Source organism: Phocoena sinus, chromosome 21 (genome assembly GCF_008692025.1).
Source record: "Phocoena sinus isolate mPhoSin1 chromosome 21, mPhoSin1.pri, whole genome shotgun sequence".
Taxonomy (NCBI): domain Eukaryota; kingdom Metazoa; phylum Chordata; class Mammalia; order Artiodactyla; family Phocoenidae; genus Phocoena; species Phocoena sinus.
Window position 1 is genome coordinate 33,505,139 of NC_045783.1, and position 24,860 is coordinate 33,529,998.

The 24,860-nt window shown below is 44.4% G+C and overlaps 1 protein-coding gene across 3 annotated transcripts; it reads left to right on the plus strand.

The window, feature by feature from the left end:
- Nucleotides 1-1,714: 1,714 nt before the first annotated feature.
- VDAC3 (voltage dependent anion channel 3) lies at nucleotides 1,715-14,370 on the plus strand. Of its 3 annotated transcripts, none has more exons than XM_032618552.1 (9): nucleotides 1,715-2,015; nucleotides 4,178-4,246; nucleotides 5,064-5,113; nucleotides 8,068-8,220; nucleotides 9,053-9,105; nucleotides 10,185-10,412; nucleotides 11,644-11,794; nucleotides 12,618-12,675; nucleotides 13,834-14,370. In XM_032618552.1, exons 2-9 carry the CDS (start codon nucleotides 4,180-4,182, stop codon nucleotides 13,923-13,925), a joined length of 852 nt encoding a protein of 283 aa, XP_032474443.1. In that variant the 5' UTR covers nucleotides 1,715-2,015; nucleotides 4,178-4,179; the 3' UTR covers nucleotides 13,926-14,370. The 3 variants fall into 3 exon arrangements, with proteins under 3 accessions (XP_032474443.1, XP_032474444.1, XP_032474445.1); XM_032618553.1 differs by lacking the exon at nucleotides 1,715-2,015 and adding an exon at nucleotides 2,095-2,598 and having other exon boundaries at nucleotides 13,834-14,364; XM_032618554.1 differs by lacking the exon at nucleotides 1,715-2,015 and adding an exon at nucleotides 3,606-3,624 and having other exon boundaries at nucleotides 13,834-14,364.
- The last annotated feature ends 10,490 nt before the right edge of the window (nucleotides 14,371-24,860 follow it).

A 24,860-nucleotide genomic window follows, 5' to 3' on the forward strand; every position in this document is an offset into this window, starting at 1 on the left:
CCAAAGTACAGGCTGAAGTTGTGGCTCTAATATGCATATGTATGTGAATAAACGTAGTTTTGCCTGTACAGCTTTTAATCACTTATAGCATATTTTCATCTGTGTTATTAACTAATGAACATTTTCCATATGCCAGGTAGATTGTTATGTGCTCTGGATACATTATTTTCTTTACTATTCACTACAGTCCTCTGAAGTAGACCTTATTTAGTTCTGTTTCACAGATGTAGAAACAGAGGCATAGAGAGGTTAAGTTGCTCGCCAAACACCACAGAGTTGGCAGATGTGAGATACAAACCCAGCCTCTTTTGACTACAAAGCTCATTTTGTTTAGCCTACTGAGTTCTATTGCTTTGTTGATGACATTTATCATCTTCTGCCTCATTCAGCAGGTATTTGTCCAAGTCTTACATTATGAGTCCTTTGGGAGCATGTATCTTATCTCTTATTAGCCCGAAATGCCTTACACACAGCAGGGAAATAATCTTTGCCTCTTGATTCAAGCAGCAACCTGGTACCAGGAACTGAATATCAAAGACTTTGTGGGGTTTTTTTCTTCCCAACTTTTTATTTTGAAAAATTTTAAACTTATCGGAAAGTTTCAAGAATAATGCAACGAACATCCACATGTGCTCCACCTAGCTACACCAATTGTTAACATTTTGCATGTTTTTTCCCTTGACCATTTGAGAGTTAGTTGCAGACACATGCTATTTCACGCCTAAATACTTCAGCACGTATCTCCTAAACACCAGGCCATTTCTGCATAATCAAGGTATAATCATCACTCTGAGAAAATTTTACATGTTACAATACTACTATAGTCGACATTCAAGTTTTCTCAGTTGACCCAAGAATGATCCTGAATAGATGCTTTTTGTTTTTATTTTTTGATGCTTTTTGTTTTTTGATCCTGGGTGCAGTTTAGGATCACATTGGTCTTGGAATCATATCTTTGTCTCCTTTAATCTAGAACAGTTCACTAGCCTTTTTCTTAATATTTCATGAAATTTACATTTTCGAAGAGACCAGGTGGTTTTTTTGCAGAATGTCCCTCAATTTGGATTGTCCCTCAATCTGATTGTTTCCTTGTGAATAGAGAGAAGTCACTGTTTTGGCAAGAATGAGCATGTGATGTCAGTCTGTACCATCCCTGGTGATGTCAAGTTTGATCACTCGATTGAGGGCGACTTCTTTGATGTGAAGGTACCCTTTTCTCTTCACTAAGTAACCTGTGGGATGACACTTTGGAACTGTATGCATATCCTCAACCGTCCAGCATCTATCGATGAATTTTGCTTGAATCAGTTATTGGTGGCTCCAAAGTGGTGATTTCCTATTTCTATAATTTCTTCTACACTTACGAGCTGCAGTTCGTCTCTGAAGGAGAGCTTCCCCGCCTCCATCTCCTCTCTGCCTTTGAAATATCATTTACCCTGTGTCATCTTGAATAAGTCACGTCACTTACCTCCTCGGGACTTATTTTTCTCATCCTTAAGACGAGATGACCTAAGGGCCACATCCTTGAATTTTAGTCACCCTTACACGAAATCCCCATACAGATCTGCCAGGCATCCGCCAGAGAAGACGCCGGGGTCGGCTGTGCCAGCATCCACTGCGGAGTGGCTGGTACCGCCGCATCCGCCGCCGCGGCCCCTCCCCTGGCAACGGTAACTAGTAGTCTCCGCGCCTTCTCGCGAGAGCGGGCCCCTCGTGGACAAAGGTGCGGTCGCCCGGCCTGCGCGCCCCACGTCAACCTCCGCCCGTCCCTGCGCGCCGGGCCCTGCCGCGCACGCGCGCACTCGGACGGTTGGAGATGTAGGTCCGCCTCGGGCCTGCCGCGCGCGACCCCGGCGCGACACTCCGGCGCAGCCGCGACGCGGGGCTCGGGGCGCGCAGGCGCCGCGGGCGTGGGGCCGCGCAGGCGCGGACGGCGTTGTTCTGAAGACTTTCTTCGGTGTTCTGGCGGAGCGGGCGCGCCCTCCTGGCTGAGCGGACAGGTCCTCCCGTCGGAGGTGAGGCGAGCCGGGGCCTCGGGCCGGCAGCCGAGCGGGGGCGGGGCGGCGACCGGCAGGGCCCTGCGGTAGGAAGGGCCGCCTAACGGGGCGCGGGCCCGCGGGCGGGGTCGGCGGGGACCGGCCCCTCGGGTGATGGACCGCCGCGCCGCCACCTGCTTGCGCCCGGCCGGTCCCCAGGACTCTCCGGGCGTCAGGCCGGACGGGAGGTTGGTTTCGAGGGAAGTCGGGTCCTCGAACCCCGAACCCACCCCCGCCCCCGGCTTCCTCCCTGGCATTGGAGTCCACCATGAGGGGGGCTCTTCCACTCCCTGCCGCCGAGGGGAGGATGCTGAATGTGCACCTTCAAGGGGCGAGGCGAGCTGACGGTCCCGTTAGTAATCGTGTGAAGCTGGGTTATAACTAACCCGTCACCCCCATCCCCCGACTGCGGCTCCTGCAACCCCGGTGCGCTGTGCGTGCCCACGGACAAGTGCATTTGTAGTCATGGAAATGTGCGGAACGTGTCGTCTCTGGGGCTTCTCGAGTTTTTGCTTGATCATACCAGCAGTGCACTTCCCATCAGGATCCTGGGCCTGAAAAAGTAAGCTTGAACTAGGTAAAATTGAGGTCCAACCCCCTACACGACTTTTGCAAAGTGTCTGGCAGGTCGTTTTGAAAAAGAAGGAAAATGCTAAAAGACTGTAATGGGTCCCTGGATGGATGTTTCTAAACATTTAAGTGTATCTTTTCTCTTGTCAGTAGAGAAAAAACCAGACTGTAAAGCCTTAACATTTCTATTTGAATACGTAATGCCTGCATTTTAGACTGAACTTCGGGAAACATTTCAACAGATACCGGCATCGGTTGTGATCATAAAGAGTAATATCAGATTGCAGTTGGCAATGTGTAAAAAGCCTAAAATTGATCCTGTGAATACAAAGGACTGAATTGTAAATCAATTGCTCTGGGAGTGAACTACGAAACCTTGTGGCTTAGAACAACAAAGCTTTATGATGGCTATGAGTCAGTACATTTATCTCCTCTCACCTTTACGCTTTCTTCTTAACTTTATATATATTTTAATACTCTGTTCTCTTTACATATCCTAATATCTGTCATATTTGACAGGTTTAGGTTGAGGGACAAATTTTAAGTGAATTCACAATTACGAAGTGCACCATAAAGTGTGTGTAGTGTTCAGGTGTGGTGGGATAGGCAGAAACTTAGCAGCAGGCCAGACTAACAGCTCAGCCAAATAGAAATAAATACCTTCGGTTGTGTAGGTGGTTCAGGGGCTAGCTGGTGCTCTGGATGTTTCTGGTGTAGTAATGGGGCCAGTGGGGTTGCTTGAGGTGGTTCTACTACCTGTTGGGTGTGGCTATTGAGGCTGCTGCAGGAAGAGGTTTCCCGTGGTGCACAGGGCAAAGGAGTGGTATGTTCAGCAGTGTCAACAGGCCTGAGATTTTGATGTGAGGGTCATCTTGGCAGTAGAAAGGCTGGCTGAATACTAAGTAGGCAAGATGAAAAGTCAAGCCCCTTGGGTTTTGAAGGCTGTAACTTTACCGTGTATACTGATTTGTGGGAGCAGACCGCTGCAGGTAGACCCTGTCCTATATCTGGTTACTAGGTAAGATTATAGCACTTTATTTTAAGAAGAGTTTTGAGAGAGGGCGTACTCTGGGTGAATACATTTCAATTAGTGTGGTAATTCTTAAGAACTGAATGTCAGAGTGGCAAAAACGGTAACCCTGAAGATGTTTAATTGCATCTGTTTTACAAATCCTCAGAAAATTTACCTTGACATCTTACATAGCTCTTTGGCTTTATAACAGCCCAAGAAATGTTTTTCTAATGTACATTTTTGCATTTTTTTAAAAAGTAAAAGTCCAGTTTAACAGAGCATCTCCTTCAGCCTGGGAGAAATTTCTTTTCTTTGCAATGCAATCAGAAAGATGACCTTTGTGAATCTCATGAAAAACCCTTTTATTCTCTAGCATTCTGGAAAGCTCTTTTTAAAAAGCAGCATGCTTTCTCTTAACTTGCCTTGCATTAGGGCATAAGCATTAATGACACAAAGGAAGAGAAAACTATATACCTCTTCTCACAAAACTAAACAGCTGAACAGTGAATAAATACTAAATAGTTACTTTTATTCCCTTGTCCTCATTTTTCTTTATAAGATATGTGTAACACACCGACTTACTGTGACCTAGGAAAGGCTGCCAAGGATGTCTTCAACAAAGGATATGGTAAGTATGCTATTGTGAATTGCCAATTTGGGGGTAAGCATTAGTACTGAATGCCTACTATATGGGAGAGACTGTGCTTAGTAAAATGAGGTTAAGTCAGCATTAATCTATTTTACAAGATTTAAGGGGATCACCATTAGCAGGTTACTAGACTTCTGTTTTTAGAGGTAGAGTCCCACAGGCATTAAAAGCTGTTGTGTACATTAACACATACATAGCATTTGCATATTTAATATTATCTGTTGGGTGAAATCATATAAATCTGTAATATGTGTGCCTCCTTTGGTTAGCCCTGGGGACAGCTAACGTAGGGGATGTAGTTTTCCTCCTCCAAATAATGGCAGTATTTTCACGATGGTGAAGACACAGCTTTTGACTTCTTTGGAGGAACATACAGTGTTTGAAAGCAAGTGGACATTTATTTTTAGTTTTAAAAATTTAGTCTTTGCATTTTAATTTTTTGTGCTGTACACATTTGATTTTTTATTAACTAGTAATGTTAATTGTATATTTTAAGCTTGTATATATATATATCTGCATAATTTCTAATAATTTTGGTTCTTAAAATAGTACATATTCCTTTCATCCATTTGTTTTTTTAACTTATATTTTCAAAATATGTCTTTATTATTTTGAGGGACTTTAAAATTAAGTTATTTTGTTATAATTCAATTCCTTGTGGAACTCTCACTTAACAAGAATACTGAGTATTTTCCATATGGAATGTACTATGGACTATTTTCATAATTTCTAAGTTGCAAAGACTGGAGTGCATGTCACATTTTGTACATTAATGTGTATTTCTGTGTGTGTCTAGGATTTGGCATGGTCAAAATAGATCTGAGAACCAAGTCATGTAGTGGAGTGGTAAGTACTTAATATATATATATATATATATATTTTCAATCAATTAATTATATTTTTGGCTGCATTGGGTCTTCGTTGCTGCACGCAGGCTTTCTCTAGTTGCGGCAAGCGGGGCTGCTCTTCGTTGCGGTGCACGGGCTCCTCGTTGCGGTGGCTTCTCTTGTTGCAGAGCACAGGCTCTAGGTGCACGGGCTTCAGTAGTTGTGGCTCGCGGGCTCTAGAGCGCAGGCTCAGTAGTTGTGGTGCATGGGCTTAGTTGCTCTGCAGCATGTGGGGTCTTCCCGGACCAGGGATCAAACCCGTGTCCCCTGCATTGGCAGGCGGATTCTCAACCACTGCACCACCAGGGAAGCCCCTTAATATATTTTTAATAGATGTAGCATAATTAACTTAAAGAAACCTGTTTAAAAATCATTGTTTAGTCAAGTTACTTGAAACGGCATACTTTTGGTGCTATGCTGTCTTCCCTACAGCTTTGTCCTGCTCTCAGATTTCAGTGAGCTGCCCAGCCACTTGAGCCCAAGGACAGTCAGGTTGAATTTGGGGGGAGACCCTTTGTGTTTGTCATAATAAGAGTATTCTGAGTCTTATTCTCAGAAGATACAGAATATATGTATACATATGTATGTATATATATTTTTTTGACCGATGCCATATCTTTATACTTTCATGAATATGTATATGGACACTAAAATCTTTGCTTCCCTTGTATTGGGTTCATGCAAATTTTGTTGCCCTTTTACAAAAACAAATCAATTTTAGTCTCTGTCCCTTCATGATTAGTTGAAACACATGTAGAAATGCATGTAGAAGATTAGTCTACATTTTTTATTAACGTTCATAAAGTCTTTTTTACTGGAAGTTAAGAATATGGTAAAGGATATATCAGTGTATTATCAAAGCGTCACTAACCAGAGCTTTCTTTAAGTAAGTCTCAGCAAATAGATCAACTTTACCCTCACCTTATTCTCTGATTTCTCTTTATTGGCTGCATCTTTTTTGTTTGGTATTTACCTATTCAAACCAGCGCAAATTTTATTTCTGGATATAATGATTAAATTAGAAGGGCAAGAAGCATGTGGAGTATTTACGGTACTTTGTCTTATGCTTCATATAGTCCTGGTTTGTCACTATGATTCTTTCCTTGGGTTTTCTAGTAGTGAATAAATATGTATGCAACTCCCCTACTAGGATGGGATTTTGTTATATCATCTATTAAAATAGAAAAGTTATACTCATTTTGATTAGTACTTCAGAATTTGCTCAAGGTAGGTTTGTCTTGCAAAAATCAACAACTAAAATTTTATCTCCCTTTCATGCTGCTGTTGTGTGTGAATGTTCATTCAGATGGTAAGAGAAACAGTATATTTGTGTGCTTGTTTTTATGGCTGCTTTTGTTCTCTGGTACTGATTCAGGGTAAATTTCATCCACTGCTCCAAGTTTTCTCGATCGTATCTTGGTATTTTTATGATATGCCATCTATAACAGTAACATTTTCGTGATTGTTTTGTTGCATACTAGCATTTAATGCAGAACCGTAGATGTTATGTGCATGTTATAAATATATTTTGCACTGTTTGAGCTAATTATGAAATTAGACAAAAACTGAAGCAATTGTGAGCCTGGAACTCAACTTAGGAAAATTCTAGACTTTTCTTTGAGATTTGTACCTCTGGCATTTTAGATTTTTGACAGAGCTTCAGACTAAGAAATCATGATGATAAGAAAGAAATATAGACTAAATACTCTTTTACCTTTATTTTTTGCACCAAAATTAAGGTTTATATTTGCTATACTTGCAAGTTTATGAAAGGTTAACGTGAAAAATGAAACACTAGGTAGCTGGATCTGCTAAAAGAAAGTGATGTGAACTATTAAACGTGACTAGCATTTTATCGTGTTTTACCAAGGCCTTGCCCTTAGTGTGCAGTGTGATATTCTCTTTGAAAACTTTCTGCGTGGTGTAGATAAACAGATCACAGTTTCCCAGTTGTTTCATCGGCCTGTAGAACGAGCGTTAGGGGGCAGGGTTGGCAGGGTTTCTTTACTGTTGGCAGTATTTCAGAAATGTTCTTTAAAAACAGGTCCAATCAGAAACGTTTTTTCTTGACAGTTCATAGATTGACAGTGACAGGTGTTGACTGTTTGCTTCCCCTAGAAGGAGATCTATTTCTAATTGCTTATTGTCATATGACTGAGGGACACCTAACTGGGAGGAGGATATATTTTAAGGCATTCATAGTAACTATTTGACAGGGAAGAGGGATAAGTTACAACATTCCATTTTCTTGTGAAAAATGGGTACTTTCAATTATTGAAATTGTGTACGCTGATAGTCTTACGGATAGTTTTGTGGACAAAAGCAATAAAGTTTTTATAACAGTGTGAATGTACTTAATGCCAGTGAACTGTACACATAAAAATGGTTAAAATGATAAATTTTATGTTAAGTGTATTTCACCACAATAAAAATAAGGCTTTTTAATGCATTAAAGTTCTGGCCCTATTAAAAGGGCGCAATCTAGGGCTCCTAGTGTTTGGGGATTTTTAAGGGCTTTAAAGTTAACTAATAGTTCACAAGGTATGATAGAGAACTGATAGTCTTTTTTGTGTCATGAAAGGACATATTTAAGATTCAATATTTTTGTCTGTTTAGAAAAGGCATTTATTTTCAGTAAAGATATTTTTCTTTTAAAAGAGAGATTCCCATTTAGTAAGAGAGCATATGGCACAGAAATATCAGTAAGAGAGGTGGAGTAATGGGAAGATGCAAGACTGGTTAAAATATTTAGAGATTGGAAAGAAGGAAGGAAAACAGGAAATAAGTTGCTGCAGAGTAGGGCTGTGGTAAAAAGTAAGTTGTGTTGGTTTCTGCTACATTGAACATTACTTTCTGGAATGAATATTTTCTATCTCATGAGCTGATTTTAAAGTAATTATTTTTTCTTACCAGGAATTTTCTACTTCTGGTCATGCTTACACTGATACAGGGAAAGCATCAGGCAACCTAGAGACCAAATACAAGATTTGTAACTATGGACTGACCTTCACCCAAAAGTGGAACACAGACAATACTCTTGGGACAGAAGTCTCTTTGGAGAATAAGGTAAGAGAGCGTTGGAAGATATTTGTAGGGTAAAATTATCTTGGGGATAAAATGATGAACAAATCCCAAATATAATTTGAGATCTTGCAACCCTGTCTAGTTTTCGTATTTTTTCTCTGCATGTGGCCTTCTTTGGTATGTTTTACATTTCTAGAAAGTAAGGTTTTGTTGCTGTGTACATAATTATGATATCTTTTGTTCTGACCAGTTCTATAATACTTACTGTTACACAGCTGAGCCTCTCCTGAGTAGACCAAGCTATTTGTAGTGATCTAATTTAATTTTGTTTTGTAATCATTGCAAAATTGACTCCACAGAAAAATGTTTCTAAAATTCTTTAATGTTTTCAAAGAGAAAATCTTTCAGCAGTTGTCAAGTGCCTGCTACTTTCAGGGCACTAGTTTTTGAAGTATGTTTATTTGCACATTACCATATATGGATAATGCATATGTATGTATAGCTGAATAAATTACTTAGGTTGGCTTGTTAAATGTCCAGTTACAATAATTTCAAGAGAGTATCACAGTTGTTTTGTTGTATTGGGATTTTCTGGTTTTGTACTCTAATCTACATTATTGGCTAGAACAGGATTTGACCTATATGTTTTAGCCTTTTTTTGTGTGAGAGAATCATGATGAAGCCTGGGGGTGAGGGGAGTGGGATAGGGTGCAGGGAAGGAAGAAGAGGAAATTTATTCAATCATTTAATATTTGGCTTTCTTTAATGACTTTCTTATTTGTTAGGAAGTTAGAGAAAGCGTTAGAGTTGGTTTTTCAGGTCAAGAAAAGAATTAAAAATTGCTGATTGTTAATTTGAAATCTTTATTTTTCAGTTGGCTGAAGGGTTGAAATTGACTCTTGATACCATATTTGTACCGAACACAGGGTAATTATCCCAACCCCATTTTCTGAAATGGTCTTGTGGCTTGAAGGGATAGAGAGGTCTAGGGCAGGGAACTGCAGGAGGAGCTCTGGAGGTGAGGGGCACGGAGACCTGTGTGTGCAGGAGGGAGGGAGGGACCCTCCCTGAGGACACTCCCTATGTGACACTCAAAGAGGCACATAGTAGAAAAAATGTAGGAGCTAGAGGGGTCTGAGACGAGATATTTTTTAAGCTGTCCTGAAGATTCACGGATGTGATGTCTTGCTGAGAAGTTAACATCTTAAGAGAAGAGTGTAGTCTCCTGGCACCAGAACACTGCAAAGAATAGTGCCGCTTACTTGATTTCTTAGCCTTTATAAATCCCCCAACTTCTCTGACTCAGTTTTTTCATCTGAAAAATGGGGATTATGTTGTTTCCTACCTGCCTCTCTCTAAAGGACAGGTGCTCGATGGGGGCCACGTGGCATTTCTCCTCCACTGTAACAGCAGGCGTGTCCTTCCTGCTACACACCTCTGTTGTCTTCAGGACAAGCACAGGACTATTAAGAACTGATTTCGTGTTTTCAGTATTGTCCTTCAAAAATGTACACTTCTGTTCCATCCAATCTAACATTGTCCAGGGAGAAAACACTGGCCTAAGGAAAATAAATATGCTTATTAAAAAAAAAAGTACACTTCTCTCTATGACAGGTTAATAGTTTAGAAGTTTGTCCGGCATTACCTTTTGTAGCATTTGGAAACATTTAAAGAAATTTGGTTTCTTATATGTCTGTATACATATACATTCAGATTATTAATTTGGTACTGAAATATCTTACACCTTTTTATACTTATGCTTTCATGAAATTAATCATGAAATACCCTATCATTTGAACTTACAGTGAGGAATAGGTAAAAAATAGTATATATATTTCTAATCCTAACAAAATTACATTTGTAGAGCTGTCATTTGAAACATTTTTACTGTATATGTGCCACCTGCCAAAACAGTATTTACATTATGGGAGAGGAGGGATCTTACTCTAAAAATTTCTGGACAGCAGCGAAAACTTGTGCTGTTTTCATTTGTTTTTTTTTTACAGAAAGAAGAGTGGGAAATTGAAGGCCTCCTATAAACGGGATTGTTTCAGTCTTGGCAGTAATGTTGATATAGATTTTTCTGGACCAACCATCTACGGCTGGGCTGTGTTGGCCATTGAAGGTTGGCTTGCTGGCTATCAGATGAGTTTTGACACAGCCAAATCCAAACTGTCACAGAATAATTTCGCCCTGGGTTACAAGGCTGCAGACTTCCAGCTGCACACTCACGTGTGAGTATTCATGGTTCAGAGTTCCTCCTTTAGTGCCTGCACAGTCGCCCAGAGGATGGTAGCCGTTAGCATGTGGAGAAGGTTGGAAGGGGTGGTGCTGGCATGATGTCATGCCTTGGTGGACATCCAGCTACACTGTGCCGCTCGTAGTCGGCAAAGCACTGCAGAGTTAGTGCACTTGGCGCTGGTGCTGTGCTGCTGGCAGTTGCTGGCCTCTGAGCCTGTACCCCAACCACTGGGATGGAGAGGGCCCGGGGCAGGGGCCACCTCCTGATAGAAGGGATCCTTTGGAGGCGTTCCTGCTTCCTCTGGTTCCCTGTTCATCTTGTCGGTTTCTAGAAGCAGCTCTGTTAGGATCATGAACAGCCCCCTGATTGATCTGAGCGTCCTGGAGCATCCCCAATGTAATTCTCTGGAGGTTTTCAGGTACCCTGGTGAGAGCCAGTTACCTGGGTTGTATTCAGAAGTAGCAGAAGTCCTCAGAGCAGTCCTGGGTTCAAGTCTGTAGGCTGCAGCCTGTTGGTTACATGAATTTGAACTTTTAAACCGTATTTTATGTCTTGGCCTACTGGGCACTGCTGCTGTCCCAGGAAGAAAAGCAAAGGATCAGCTCTGTGTTTTTGAAGTGTTGCAGATTGCTTTCCACTAGACACTCTATTCCACCAATGGTGACTAAAATAAAGTCGCTAGTGGTGTAGAAAGAGGCATTGAAATTGATGAAACAGTATTACGAAAACTCAGGGACTGACTGCTGAGGTGCTCTGAAGCAATACGTCCTGTAGTTCCCTGGGGCCATGCACTGTAGCTGTTGTCTGGAGGGTGCTTTCTAATGCTAAGATTGGGTTTTGAGTGAAATCCAGAATTGGCTTGTACTACTATATATTTTTTTTCACAGAATCTTTATATAACTCTACTTTGAAGTTTCTAAATACTGTGAACATGTCAGAGACATACAGATCATACTTACTTGAGGTGTCTGCCTTTGTGCATAATTGAATTGTGTCTAAGAAATTCATGTCATGTGGAGGAGCCAAGTAAATGAGTCAGATGTTACTGTGCTTTAATTAGGTGGCTATAAATCACACAACCGGTTTGTCTGGAAGTCTGTTGTGCTAGAAGTCTGCTGAAGTCTGTAGCTGTAAAATAAGACCCTGATTTAGATAGTCTTAGAATTTGTTTCCATATTGTAACAAACTAGATATTTATGACTTTTCTTCTGCTGTGAAAACAGGAACGATGGCACTGAATTTGGAGGGTCGATCTACCAGAAGGTGAACGAGAAGATTGAAACGTCAATAAACCTCGCGTGGACGGCTGGCAGTAACAACACCCGTTTCGGCATCGCCGCTAAGTACAAGCTGGACTGTAGAACTTCTCTATGTGTAAGAATGTGCTGCAGATTGGGTCTGCTCTTAGGGTTTCGTCTGAGTCATAAATGGATGCTGTGATGTGGTTGTAGTTTGCATGTTCTTTATTAACTTTGAGCTACTCATTGTGTAGTGAAAAGAGCATATACCTGAAGTCAGGAACTGTGGGTTCTAATCTTAGTTCCTTCTGTATTTGTTGTCTGACCTAAAGTCATTTTATCTCTTTGGCCTCAAAATTTTCTTATCTATAAGTTCCTGGGTTTCGATTAGTGTTCCTGTTGCCATTGGTAATTCTTGTTAATAACACTGATTGAGCTCTTAAATTTCAGGTCCTGTGCTAAGACTTTATGTGTATTATCTCATTTAACCCTCACAACTAATTATTTGGTGAGTAGTATTACCCTCATCTGCATTTTATAGATGAGGGAGCTGAGACTTAGAGAGGTCAGGTAACTTGCGCAAGGTCACACAATAAGAGACAGGTGCCAAGATTTGAACCCAGATCCGTCTCTCACCAGAGTTCAAGCTCGTACCACTGTCAGAGGTTGTAAAACTGGTAACTCAAAAGAATTCAGTTCACAGGAGGGATGTTTGGCTGCACAGTGTTTTAAAATTTTGCTCGAGGCCTTTAAGCATGCATTCTCAAGGTCCCCTCTGTCCCCTACTGACTTCTTAAAAGATTTATCTTTTATTAATTAAGTTTTCAGTTTTACTAATTCTGGATTGGTCCTAAGGTGTTTCAGCTTTGGAAATCTGATGCATGGAGTGGTTGTGTTGGACTTATATATTATGAAATTGATTGTTTTCTAACTGTTTCTATTTCGTCTCCTAATCTTAGGCTAAAGTGAATAATGCCAGCCTGATTGGACTGGGTTATACTCAGACCCTTCGACCAGGTGAGTAAAGGAGTGAATAACTATGGGCTTGGGGTAGAAGGTGATTGAGGAATAATGAAAAGAACCTACAGACAACCTGCAATCACTTTAGGTTGATTCCGACCGTTTTGTAACATTTGGTTGTTCGAAGTAAAACAGATTAAGCACTTTCGTTTAAAAAAATATTTTTGTACAGTAAGTTCCCTACATATAAACGAGTTCCATTCCAAGAGCGCGTTTGTAAGTCCAATTTGTTCGTAAGTCCAACAGAGTTAGCCTAGGTACCCAGCTAACACAATTGGCTATATAGTACTGTATTGTAATAGGTTTATAATACTTTTCACACAAATAATACATAAAAAAACAAGCACAACAAATAAAACATGTTTAATCTTTCAGTACACTACCTTAAAAAGTACAGTAGTCCAGTACAACAGCCGGCACACAGGGGCTGGCATCGAGTGAACAGGCAAGAAGAGTTACTGACTGGAGTGGGGAGAGGAGGTGGGAGATGGTAGAGCTGAAGGATCGTCAGCAACAGGAGACGGAGGGCAAGCTGCCATTTCACTCACGGCTGCCGTTGATGGCACAGGCTCTGGCTCCTTGCTGGATTCAATTCTGTCTACCCTCTTGAAGAAACGATCTAGTGATGTCTGGGTAGTACTGTACCAGCTACATCACCACTGCTTTTATGCTTGCTCCTGGACATCCTGGGCTTGAAATAGAGATACCGTACTACTGTATTCTATACAGTACTGTACAGTAAAGTACACAAAAGCACAGCCACTTGTAGAGGATGCACTCATGTGACAGTGTTTGCCAGACACGTGAACTAACTTCCATGACTGGACATGTGAACACACGTTCGCATCTTTGAAAGTTCACAACTTGGAGGTTTGCATATAGGGGGCTCACTGTGTTCCTAATAATAACTTGGTTACTGTGGCTTGTGAGTTTGGTTGGTCACTCATCATTCTTCACCGTGAGCTCCAAATAAAGTGTGCCATGACTGTGCTTTACAGATCAGGTGGCTGTGGATAACCTGGCATCGAGTTAATAACAGAGGTAATCTCATAGCCAGCTGTAACCCATGCCATTGATTCCACCCATTGTTTCTAGGAAATGCAGATCTGATTGTAATGCTTGTTACAAGTGATTGTGGTGTTTGCTTCTTCCTAGGAGTGAAACTGACCCTGTCAGCTCTAATCGATGGAAAGAACTTCAATGCAGGAGGGCACAAGGTCGGGCTGGGATTTGAACTAGCAGCTTAATGTGGTTTTGAATAAAGCATCAGCTTTGTCCCTGGAGGTGAAGAGAAGTCAACCCACTATGTTTTGGCCTTAAAATTCTTCTGTGAGATTTCAAAGGTGTGAACTTTTTATTCTTCCAAAGAATTGTAATCCTCCTCACACAGAAGCCTAGATATTGAGTCCAGCCTAAGGGAGGTGTGCTTGAAGACATGCCCGGAAGTTGTCCTGTTCGTGCCACATTTCAGTTCAGTTCCGCAGTGTTATTTTCAATGTGTTGCTCAAGCGACAGTGTAGTGTCATGTTACAAAGGAGATGACCCGACCCTCCAGTTGTCCATCACGTCCTGCATGTCCCACACCACTTTTTCATGACCTTGTAATATATCGGTCTCTGCGGTAGTGGAATTTTTCGTTTTGCATCAGAGTAAAATAAAATAAACCCATCACATTTGGAACATAATTGGTCATCTCACTTGCCAGTGCTGGTTTCTTATATTTGGTGTGATTGATTTTGTTGTGAAAAGCACTCACCCGTGGGATGTGTGTCTGAATTGTCTGTGCTGCCGCCCGTCCCTGCTCTCCTGCTGCTCTTCTGCGGTCAGGCCGCGTTGTCAGACAGCGCGCTTTGTTCTGGGGGTTAGAAGCACATCTGCCGAGGTCCTTGCCACCTGTTGCAGTGTGAGGGACTATATCCTGTTGGTAGTGTAAAGCTGCTTGAGGGACAGTGAACGTGTGAGTGGATGAAAAGAGGGCAAAGGAAAGAGGACAACTGGGGGAAATGCTGCCAGGGAGTGGCTGGTGGGAGGGGTCACAGCTGGATGGGGTGCATCCATGGCCCCCCTGGGCCTCAGGACAATGCTTTTTTTTTTTTTTTTTGCGGTACACGGGCCTCGCACCGCCGCGGCCTCTCCCATTGCAGAGCACAGGCTCCGGACGCGCAGGCTCAGCGGCCACGGCCCACGGGCCCAGCCGCTCCGCGGCATGTGGGATCTTCCCGGACCGGGGCACGAACCCACGTCCCCTGCATCGGCAGGCGGACTCCCAACCACTGCGCCAGCAGGGAAGCCCAGGACAATGCTTTTGATGACTAGATCTAGAAGAGTGATGGCCAGAGGATGGAAATAGTTTAGAAAAGAAATGAGTAGACTATGATGTCTTCAGGGCTTACTGGTAAATCATCTTTCTAAGAGTAGAGCTCCTTTTGAAAATCTTTTTTTTTTTTTTTTAACAAAATATGTGCTGGTTGCTACAGATTCAGTCAGTGTAGACATAAAAAAAAGTGAAAATACCCATTCCTCTCTCTAGTCCCTCTTCCTTCCACTGCCACTAATAGTTTGACATGTGTCCTTGCGATATTTTTCAGTGTCTTTAGAGATTACATAAATATCTATCTATATATATAAAATGTTAAAATGCATATCTTGTCTTGCAACATACTTACAAAGTTAACAGCAGAGTCCTCTGTCTGTATAAATAATCCTCATTTTTTATTTTTGCACTTTTGTATAAATGTGGCATTTGTTTATTCCGCTTTTTCCTATATCCAGTCTGCTTTACAGAGAGCGCTGCCTTGAGTATCTCTGTCCGTTTATCTTTCTCCACTTCCGTGCGTATTCCCATGGCAGCACTGCCCAGTAGAACTTGCTGTGTTGATGAAAATGAGGTACGTCTGCATTGTCCCACACGGCAGCCACTAGCCACGCGAAGCTGTTGAGCACTTGAAATGTAAGTAGGTCAGTGGAAGAGCTCAGTTTTTAATTCTGTTTCATTTAAATTACTTTTAAAATGGAATAGCCACACGTACAGCAGGGGCTGTTGTATGAGAGGTGCAGGTCTACAGGATCGGTTTCTGGAGGTGAGATTGCCGAGTCATAGGTTGTGCACATTAGATAAGTAGTACAAAATCGCCCTTCAGAAATTTTGTGCCAATCTGTTCCTACCAGTGGTGGTGAAGAGTACCCATTTCCCCATATCCGCAAAAACGCTGAATGTTATCAGACTTCAAGATTTTTACCAGTTTTAGAGGTGAAAAATGATACCTTGCTTTAATTGCATCTCCCTAATGGCCAGTGAGATGGAGCTGTTTTCGTATGTTTACTAATCATTTATAATTCTCTGATTTGCCTATTCAAGTTCCTTGCTCAGCTTCCAAATGAGTCATCTTAAAAACAACTGGACACGATTGCTTTTGGAAAATTTCAGTGCTGCAGGGTATTTCCCTACCACCACCAAAGATTATCTTTACTAGAATCCAAATTCCAACCACCACTTCTTATGTCAGAAGATATCTGTGACACCAGCCACATGGTACAGTTTTATCTTCTCACTGTCTTTGTGGGTTGAGCCACCATTACAGGAGATAAAGTATAACAGAAAAGGAAAAGGGAATGAGGGGTGTAAACAACACATTCCTTGTGTGTTGTTGACACCTGTATCTTACAGGGAGAACTCTGTGCAGACTGAACGGGGATGGGATGCTGAGCTGGGCTGGCCGCTGCACCGGGAGCTCCTCGGGTTAGAGGGGTGTGGCTGTGGACGTGTCTCTTCAGGCTGGTGGTGTTTAGGGGCGGTGGACGGAAATGGGGCTGGGGCAGCAAGGAAATGCTGCTGAGATACTCCCCTAATTAACTGCTTTGTTACTTACCTGTGAGGTTGGTTGTACTCACGGCCTGAGTTAGATGGGAAGGAGATTGCTGTAGGTCGGTGCTTTATCCTTCCTTGTGCTTTCCCTTTTAAGTGACGTGTTCTTACAGAGCTAAAGAGCCATACTTTTGTTTTGATCCAATAACCCAGAAGTGAGCGTAGGGACGTGAAGTTCAGCCTTTATTCCGCAGTTTTACTGACTCACATTGCTGGCTGGGCTGTGTTCTGAGTAACCTCGTCATTACATTGTAGCAGAAAGGAAAGCACATTTCTTGAGCTTCTGTGCCAGGCCCTGTCCTGGTCACCTACGTGACGTAATCTGCTGGCTGCTCACACAAACATCTTGGAGTGCGGTCGCCCGGGAGTGGAAGCCATGCCAGGGGTCCTGGGACAGAGGTCTTCCTTGTGGTTTCGCATGTGGAAATTCTCAGTACTAGCCCTTCTCTCCTGTAAAATGCATCTGAGCAATTCCCCCCTCTGCTGCCGCCCCCGTCTCTTCAGTTCAGCCTTGTAACTCCTGTGGCCACTCATTTATTTGATCTTATTTAATTTGAAAAACGGATCCATTCAGGACCCTGCTGGGATCCTCATTCTTGAGCCTTACCCTCAAGGTAGCTTATTTGCCCTTCAGTGCAGCCTGGGAGCAGAGGACCAACATTCTGGTTTAGACACATCTTATGTCAGGTGGTTCTTTGATTCGGTGGCTCCATGCCTGGGAATTTGCCTTAAGCAAATCATCAGAGATGCACACAGATTGATGTACAGGGTTTCTAACTGCAGTGTTCTTTATAATAGAGACAAATTGATAACTGTTCAAATGGGGATGATGAAATGAACGGGGAATGATGGTATGTCTCTCCATTAAGTGGAATATTACTCAGCCATCAAAAATCATGTTTTTGAGGAGTAAGAATCATTGAGGATTGTTCACAGTGTTACACAGAGAAAGCGAGGTAAAAAACGAATGTTTTATTTAAGAAAAATGTTTATGCAAATATAGGAGAAAATACTCCAGAATATTAATGTTCATACCTCAGGAAGGTGGAATCATAACTAATTTTTATTTGTTTTATGTTTTACTACAATTTTTCTGGTTTTCTAAAGTGAATTTGTTATTTCTGTAACCAGGGGCAAGCTCTTCTAATCAATGTTATGGTGAAAAAGGCAGAGGGCTCCTCGCGGGCCGCAGCAGGCAGCGTATCTGGCAGTGGTGAGTGCGTTCAGGGCTCAGCAGAGGACGCGCCCCCTGGTCCCAGGGTCCGCGAGGCTGGCCATCAGCCAAGGCAAGAAACACCAGTGGCTCCTGCTTGCTCCCCTTGGGAAAGTTACCCAGACAGAGACATTGAGCAAAGTGTTGGTGTTGCTTGTGATGAGAAACTCATAGGCATGAGGTTTTTATTAGATTTTGTAAGAAGAGATGAAAGTTCAGACACCATATTTTAAATATTAATTCCCTCTGCAAGAGACTGTGCGTCGCTAGTCCATCATCATAGTCTGAGCATAACTGCTCAAAGGGCAGAGGGCAGTCAATGTCCTGAAGCTTCATTTAGTTATTACTAAGTGTCTGTGCTTGGAAGCTCACTGCCAACTTGGCCAGGCTCAGGTTCTAGAACCTGGGACAGAAGAAGCCCTGAGAGAGAGCCGGGGCTGTTTGTGGGCGCCCCCTCCGTGTTCTCTGCACGCACATACACGTGGAGCCCCCTTTCCCTTTAAGCCTGCAGCTCTGTGTGCTCTTGGGTCAGTTCCCTCGGCCTCTTCCCCTTTAGAAACAGCACCCCTGTTCTTTTTTTTCTAACATCTTTATTGGAGTATAATTGCTTTACAATGGTGTGTTAGTTTCTGCTTTATAACAAAGTGAATCAGTTATACATATACATATATCCCCATATCTCCTCCCTCTTTTTTTTTTTTTTTTTTTTTGCGTTACGCGGGCCTCTCACTGTCGTGGCCTCTCCCATTGCGGAGCACAGGCTCCGGACGCGCAGGCTCAGCGGCCATGGCTCACGGGCCCAGCCGCTCCGCGGCATGTGGGATCTTCCCAGACCGGGGCATGAACCCACGTCCCCTGCATCGGCAGGCGGACTCTCAACCACTGCGCCACCAGGGAAGCCCCTCTCCTCCCTCTTGCGTCTCCCTCCCTCCCACCCTCCCTATCACACCCCTCTAGGTGGTCACAGAGCACTGAGCTGATCTTCCTGTGCTGTGTGGCTGCTTCCCACTAGCTATCTACCTTACATTTGGTAGTGTATATATGTCCATGCCTCTCTCTCGCTTTGTCACAGCTTACCCTTCCCCCTCCCCATATCCTCTGGTAGGTCTGTGCCTTTATTCCCGTCTTGCTCCTAGGTTCTTCATGACCTTTTTCTTTTTTTCCTTAGATTCCATATATATGTGTTAGTATACGGTATTTGTTTTTCTCTTTCTGACTTCACTCTGTATTACAGACTCTAGGTCCATCCACCTCAGTACAGATAACTCAATTTCGTTTCTCTTTATGGCTGAGTAATATTCCATTATATATATGTGCCACATCTTCTTTATCCATTCATCTGTTGATGGACACTTAGGTTGCTTCCATGTCTGGGCTATTGTAAATAGAGCCGCAACGAACGTTGTGGTACATGACTCTTTCTGAATTATGGTTTTCTCAGGGTGTATGCCCAGTAATGGGATTGCTGGGTCATATGATAGTTTTTAAGGAACCTCCATACTGTTCTCCATAGTGGCTGTATCAATTTACATTCCCACCAACAGTGCAAGAGGGTCCCCTTTTCTCCACACCCTCTCCAGCATTTATTGTTTGTAGATATTTTGATGATGGCTATTCTGACCCGTGTGAGATGATATCTCATTGTAGTTTTTTTTTTTTGTGGTACGCGGGCCTCTCACTGCTGTGGCCTCTCCCATTGCAGAGCACAGGCTCCGGACGCGCAGGCTCAGCGGCCATGGCTCACGGGCCCAGCCGCTCCGTGGCATGTGGGATCCTCCCGGACTGGGGCACGAACCCGTGTCCCCTGCATCGGCAGGCGGACTCTCAACCACTGCGCCACCAGGGAAGCCCTCATTGTAGTTTTGATTTGCATTTCTCTAATGATTAACGATTTTGAGCATTCTTTCGTGTGTTTGTTGGCAATCTGTATATCTTCTTTGGAGAAATGTCTATTTAATTTGTATGGAAACACAAAAGACCCTGAATAGCCAAAGCAATCTTGAGAATGAAAAACGGAGCTGGAGGAATCAGGCTCCCTGACTTCAGACCATACTATAAAGCTACAGTAATCAAGACAGTGGTACTGGCACAAAAACAGAAATATAGGTCTGTGGAACGGGATAGAAAGCCCAGAGATAAACCCACGCACATATGGTCACCTTATCTTTGATAAAGGAGGCAAGAATATACAATGGAGAAAAGACAGCCTCTTCAATAAGTGATGCTGGGAAAACTTGACAGGTACATGGAAAAGTATGAAATTAGAACACTCCCTAATACCATACACAAAAATAAACTCCAGATGGATTAAAGACCTAAATGTAAGGCCAGACACTATCAAACTCTTAGAGGAAAACATAGGCAGAACACTCCATGACATAAATCACAGCAAGATCCTTTTTGACCCACCTCCAGGAGAAATGGAAATAAAAACAAAAATAAACAAATGGGACCTAATGAAACTTCAGAGCTTTTGCACAGCAAAGGAAACCATAAACAAGACCAAAAGACAACCCTCAGAATGAGAGAAAATATTTGCAAATGAAGCAACTGACAAAGGATTAATCTCCAAAATTTACAAGCAGCTCATGCAGCTCAATATCAAAAAAACAACCCAATCCAAAAATGGGCAGAAGACCCGTGTTCTTTTGCCCTCCACTTAAACTTGACGTTCAGGTTCTGCCCTCAGCCTTGGTAATTCTCTACCTCGACGCCCTGGGGGTATGTTGGAGTGAGGAGCTTTTTCGAATGCCCTGCCCTGTCCTCAGTGTAAGGGCAACAGCTCCGTCCTCCCTCCCTGGGGCTGTGAACAGATTGCGGGTCAGGACAAGGTGGCTTCGTCCTCACCACTGTGAGTGCTACCTGACACTAGCTCGGGGCGACAGTGACAGCAGCCTGGGTGGCACGGAGGAGAGGGGCGCTTGTGCTCCGACCGGTCTTTCTCCGCAGTGCAGCAATCAGGCACACTCACTCCCTCGGGAGTATAAAATATAAGGGCACAGAGAGTCCGGACTGTGATGCTGACAGTGGTCCATCACACGGAGACGTCCGGCATATTCACGCCTGCAGTGTGCGCTTTTAACCCGCCCTCCCCCGGAGAGATGGCCAGGCAAGCTCCCAGCTGGCGGAGAGTGGGGTGTGTGCCCTTTCCACGGCCTCGAGCTGCTTCTCATCCCTCACCGCCCACCGCGCCCATCTTCCTGCCTGGACTGCTGAGCCTCTCCAGACCTTTCCTGCAAGCGGCCTGTCAGACGCCTCTTCTCCGCTATTCTGCCGGCATCTAAAAGGTGCCATTTCCCAATAGAACCAGTGCTCTCGCTGCCACTCTGCGCTGGGAGTCTTCGCCAAATTTCTGCCTCTTCCGTGAAAGCTTCCCTTCCCCAGGCTCCTAGCCTCTAGAAACAGCCCCCCCTCCCCACCCCTCCGGCGGCTGCAGTCACACCCTACGGCAGATTTCCTTTCCCAACTGCCCCTGAAGATGATCTCCCAGAGACCGATCCTTCTGTCCTCCTAGCCTTCTGCCCTCTTACCCTCTGTCCTCTTATCCTTCTGTCCCCTTACCCTCTGTCCTCTTACCCTCTGTTCTCTTATCCTCTGTCCTGTTGGCCTTCTGTCCCCTTACCCTCTGTCCTCTTACCCTCTGTCCTCTTACCCTCTGTTCTCTTACCCTTCTGTCCCCTTACCCTCTGTCCTCTTACCCTCTGTTCTCTTATCCTCTGTCCTGTTGGCCTTCTGTCCCCTTACCCTCTGTCCTCTTACCCTCTGTCCTCTTACCCTTCTGTCCCCTTACCCTCTGTCCCCTTACCCTCTGTCCTCTTACCCTCTGTCCTCTTACCCTTCTGTCCCCTTACCCTCTGTCCTCTTACCCTCTGTCCTCTTACCCTCTGTCCTCTTACCCTTCTGTCCCCTTACCCTCTGTCCCCTTACCCTCTGTCCTCTTACCCTCTGTCCCCTTACCCTCTGTCCCCTTACCCTCTGTCCTCTTACCCTCTGTTCTCTTATCCTCTGTCCTGTTGGCCTTCTGTCCCCTCACCCTCTGTCCCCTTACCCTTCTGTCCTCTTACCCCTGTCGCCTAGCCTCTTGTGGCCAGGTCAGCACATGGCACATGATGGGCATACAGTGGTCGTTTACTGAATGAAGAAAGTGAGCCGTCAGGCAGGTGGGCCTGGTTTGGAGTTTCTGCATCCGGATTGAGGTCCTCCTTTGGCAGGTACTCATAGTTACCTGTGGCCATCAAAGCAGCACAGGTAATCCTGACATTTCTAGGAACTCTTTGAATTATGACCTAATGAACATTCCATGAGGTGACTTCACTGCTGCGATTTAAAAAGCTCTGGAAAGAGGGCCATGACCGCAATTACATCTGACCCCACTAGGTGCCGCTGCTGTCGCTGTTCATGGAAGATGTTTGGCCCGGAGGTGGGGTCCCTGCCTTCTGTCCTGGAGGTCAGTCTGTCTCCTTTCTTTTGACCTCCTCCCTCCCTTCCCCAACACGTCCCAACTCATAGTTTGGAATCTACACTTCGGGTTTGGTTTAACCTCTGAATTTCAGGCCTTGGGGAACAGGCAGCAAATCCATCCTGCTCTGGCTCTGTTGATGGTCTCATTTTGTTCCAGGCAGTGGAGATTGAGAGCAGTTGCTCACCCGTACTGAGTCTGAAATTCCCTACTTAAAATCAGATTTAATTCCTCGTGTTTCTCTATAAAAACAGTCAGAATAACCCTCTCACCCTTTTTCCTGGGCTTCCTTTCCAAGGTCTTAATCGTGTTCCTTCTCTGACCCTTCCTCTCTTGGCCATGGCACCGTCCTTTATCTAGAGACCGCATTTGTGGACACGGTCTGACAGCCAATGAACCGGAGGAGATGATCCAGTCAGGCCTGGGGCTGCTCTGTCCTGTTACCATTGGGCTGCCTGAACATTTTCTCATCCCGTGCCTCAGTTTCCCCAGTGGCTGGCCAGCTCCAGGTTTCAAAGGCCAGTGTTTCAAAAGGAATGGTGGTGGGGTGATGGAGTGTAGGTGATTTTTTTCTTAATACGTTTCGGGGGCGTTTCATTGTCTTTTCAATAATAAAGGATGATGCGCTGTAAAGGTATTTAGGAAGGTGACAGTCCAAGAACAGAGTTACATCCCCTCGTGAGGGTTTAACCACGTTCCACCGGCGTCCCTAAGCCTGCAGAGAAGCCATTCTCCGCGTTCTTTAGCCTCTAGTTTTGCCTTGCTCAGCTAACCGCGGTTAATCTACTCCTTTTCTTTTCTTTCATTTTTTTATTTTTTTTTTTTTTTTTTTTTGCGGTACGCGGGCCTCTCACTGTTGTGGCCTCTCCGGTTGCGGAGCACAGGCTCCGGACGCGCAGGCTCAGCGGCCATGGCTCACAGGCCCAGCCGCGCCAGGGCATCTGGGATCCTCCCGGACCGGGGCACGAACCCGTGTCCCCTGCGTCAGCAGGCAGACTCTCAACCACTGCGCCACCAGGGAAGCCCGATCTGCTCCTTTTCTTCATCACCTAATTCAGTGCTGCCCTTTGAGCACTCCTGTGGGAAATCATCCTTGAAAAGTGGAAGAACAGGCCCCTGTTTACGGAGCCCTACTGTGGGCCAGGCCCGGAGCGGCCCCTCTCCTGCCACTGTCCCAGGGACCCTCACGGCCCGTGTGGTCCTATTGCCCTGTGAGGAACGTGCGCCCCGGTGCCCCCCGAGGAACCTGGAGGCAGTGGACGGGGCGGCCTGCACACAGCCTCCTGTGAGGCCCGAAGAGCCTGTGTAATCTCCCTGAGGCGCCCTTTTCCTGCCTCCCTCTCTACTTGAATAAGCTCGCTGATGCACAGATCTTTACACGCTCCCATTTTCTGAGGGATGAGATGGTTTTAAATCTCTACTGTGCAGCTTATGCTGAGGAGACAGGGAGATTGATTCTTTAAATTATCTTCTAGAAAATGAACAAATGTGTTTACATATTTGCTCAGGAGGTCAGTTCATTTGGAAAAGCAGAGAATGAAGTACAAGAACCTTGTCCCGGAGCTCGAGCTCCTTCTGCAGCCTGTGCTGCATGCAGGCTCTGCCCCAAGGGGAGGCCGTGTCCCCAGGCGCTCCTGAGCTGCACGCCGCCGTCTCTGCACAGCGCAGTATCTGGTGACAGAGTCACAGTAAGGTGCCACGGATGCGGGAGGGTCCCTTGTCCGAGGAGTGTTTGTTTGCATTTTTTAGAGGAAGAGGCTGATTAACTCCATGGAAAGACTATCAGGCGTCCCCTCCCCTCGGGAGGAATCCCTCCTCTGCCCTCATCCCAGTCACGTAACAGGCAGGGAGGGGCAGCGGGGAAGGCTTGTCTCTGCACACAGCTTAGTCATTGCCTAGTCTCAGTGTTGTGTTCTGAAAAGATGCTTGATATGATTTCAGTTTTCTTAAATTTACTGTGAATTGATCTGTGGCTAGCATGTGATCTATCCTGGAGACTGTTACACGTGCGCTTGAAAATGGTGTGTATTCTGCTGCTTTGGGATAGAATGTTTTATAAAGAGCAATGGACTGGCCTGAAGGGCCAGTGTTTCTGACTGATTTTCCGTCTGGATGATCTATCCATTGACGTCAGTTAGGTGTTCGAGTCCCCTGCAAATATTGTGTCAGTTCCTCCCTTTATGTTTGTTAATATTTGCACTATGGATTTAGGTGCGCTATGTTGGGTGCATATATACTTACAATGGTTTATATCTTCTTGGATTGACCTTGGATTAATCCCTTGATCATTATGTAATGTCCCTTGTCTTCTGTTACAGTCTTTGTTTCCATTTGTATGGAATATCTTTCTCCATCTTTTCACTTTGAGTGTGTGTGTCTAGATCTTAAATGATTCTCTTGTAGGCAGTCACTGAGGGCCCAGTGTGGGTGTGACCTTTGTCCCACCTTCACATCCAGGGTCTCTGCCACCCTGGCTGCGGGGCTGAGACAGCAGCCTTTCTCCCAGGACACAGCTTGCAAACTGACACTGTGTCGTGCTGTTATTTTTCTTACAAAGTTTAGGAGGAAAGAGAACTTCTTGAATGCATGGTTTTAACAAAAGCAGGGACATGAAAGGCTTAAAATGCCATTTAAAAATCAGGGTG

Coding starts and splice junctions, on each gene's coding strand:
- VDAC3 (XM_032618552.1), top strand. CDS start 4,180: ATGTGTAACACACCGACTTACTGTGACCTAGGAAAGGCTGCCAAGGAT. Junction 4,247..5,063: donor TGTCTTCAACAAAGGATATG/GTAAGTATGCTA, acceptor GTGTGTGTCTAG/GATTTGGCATGGTCAAAATA. Junction 10,413..11,643: donor TTCCAGCTGCACACTCACGT/GTGAGTATTCAT, acceptor CTGTGAAAACAG/GAACGATGGCACTGAATTTG.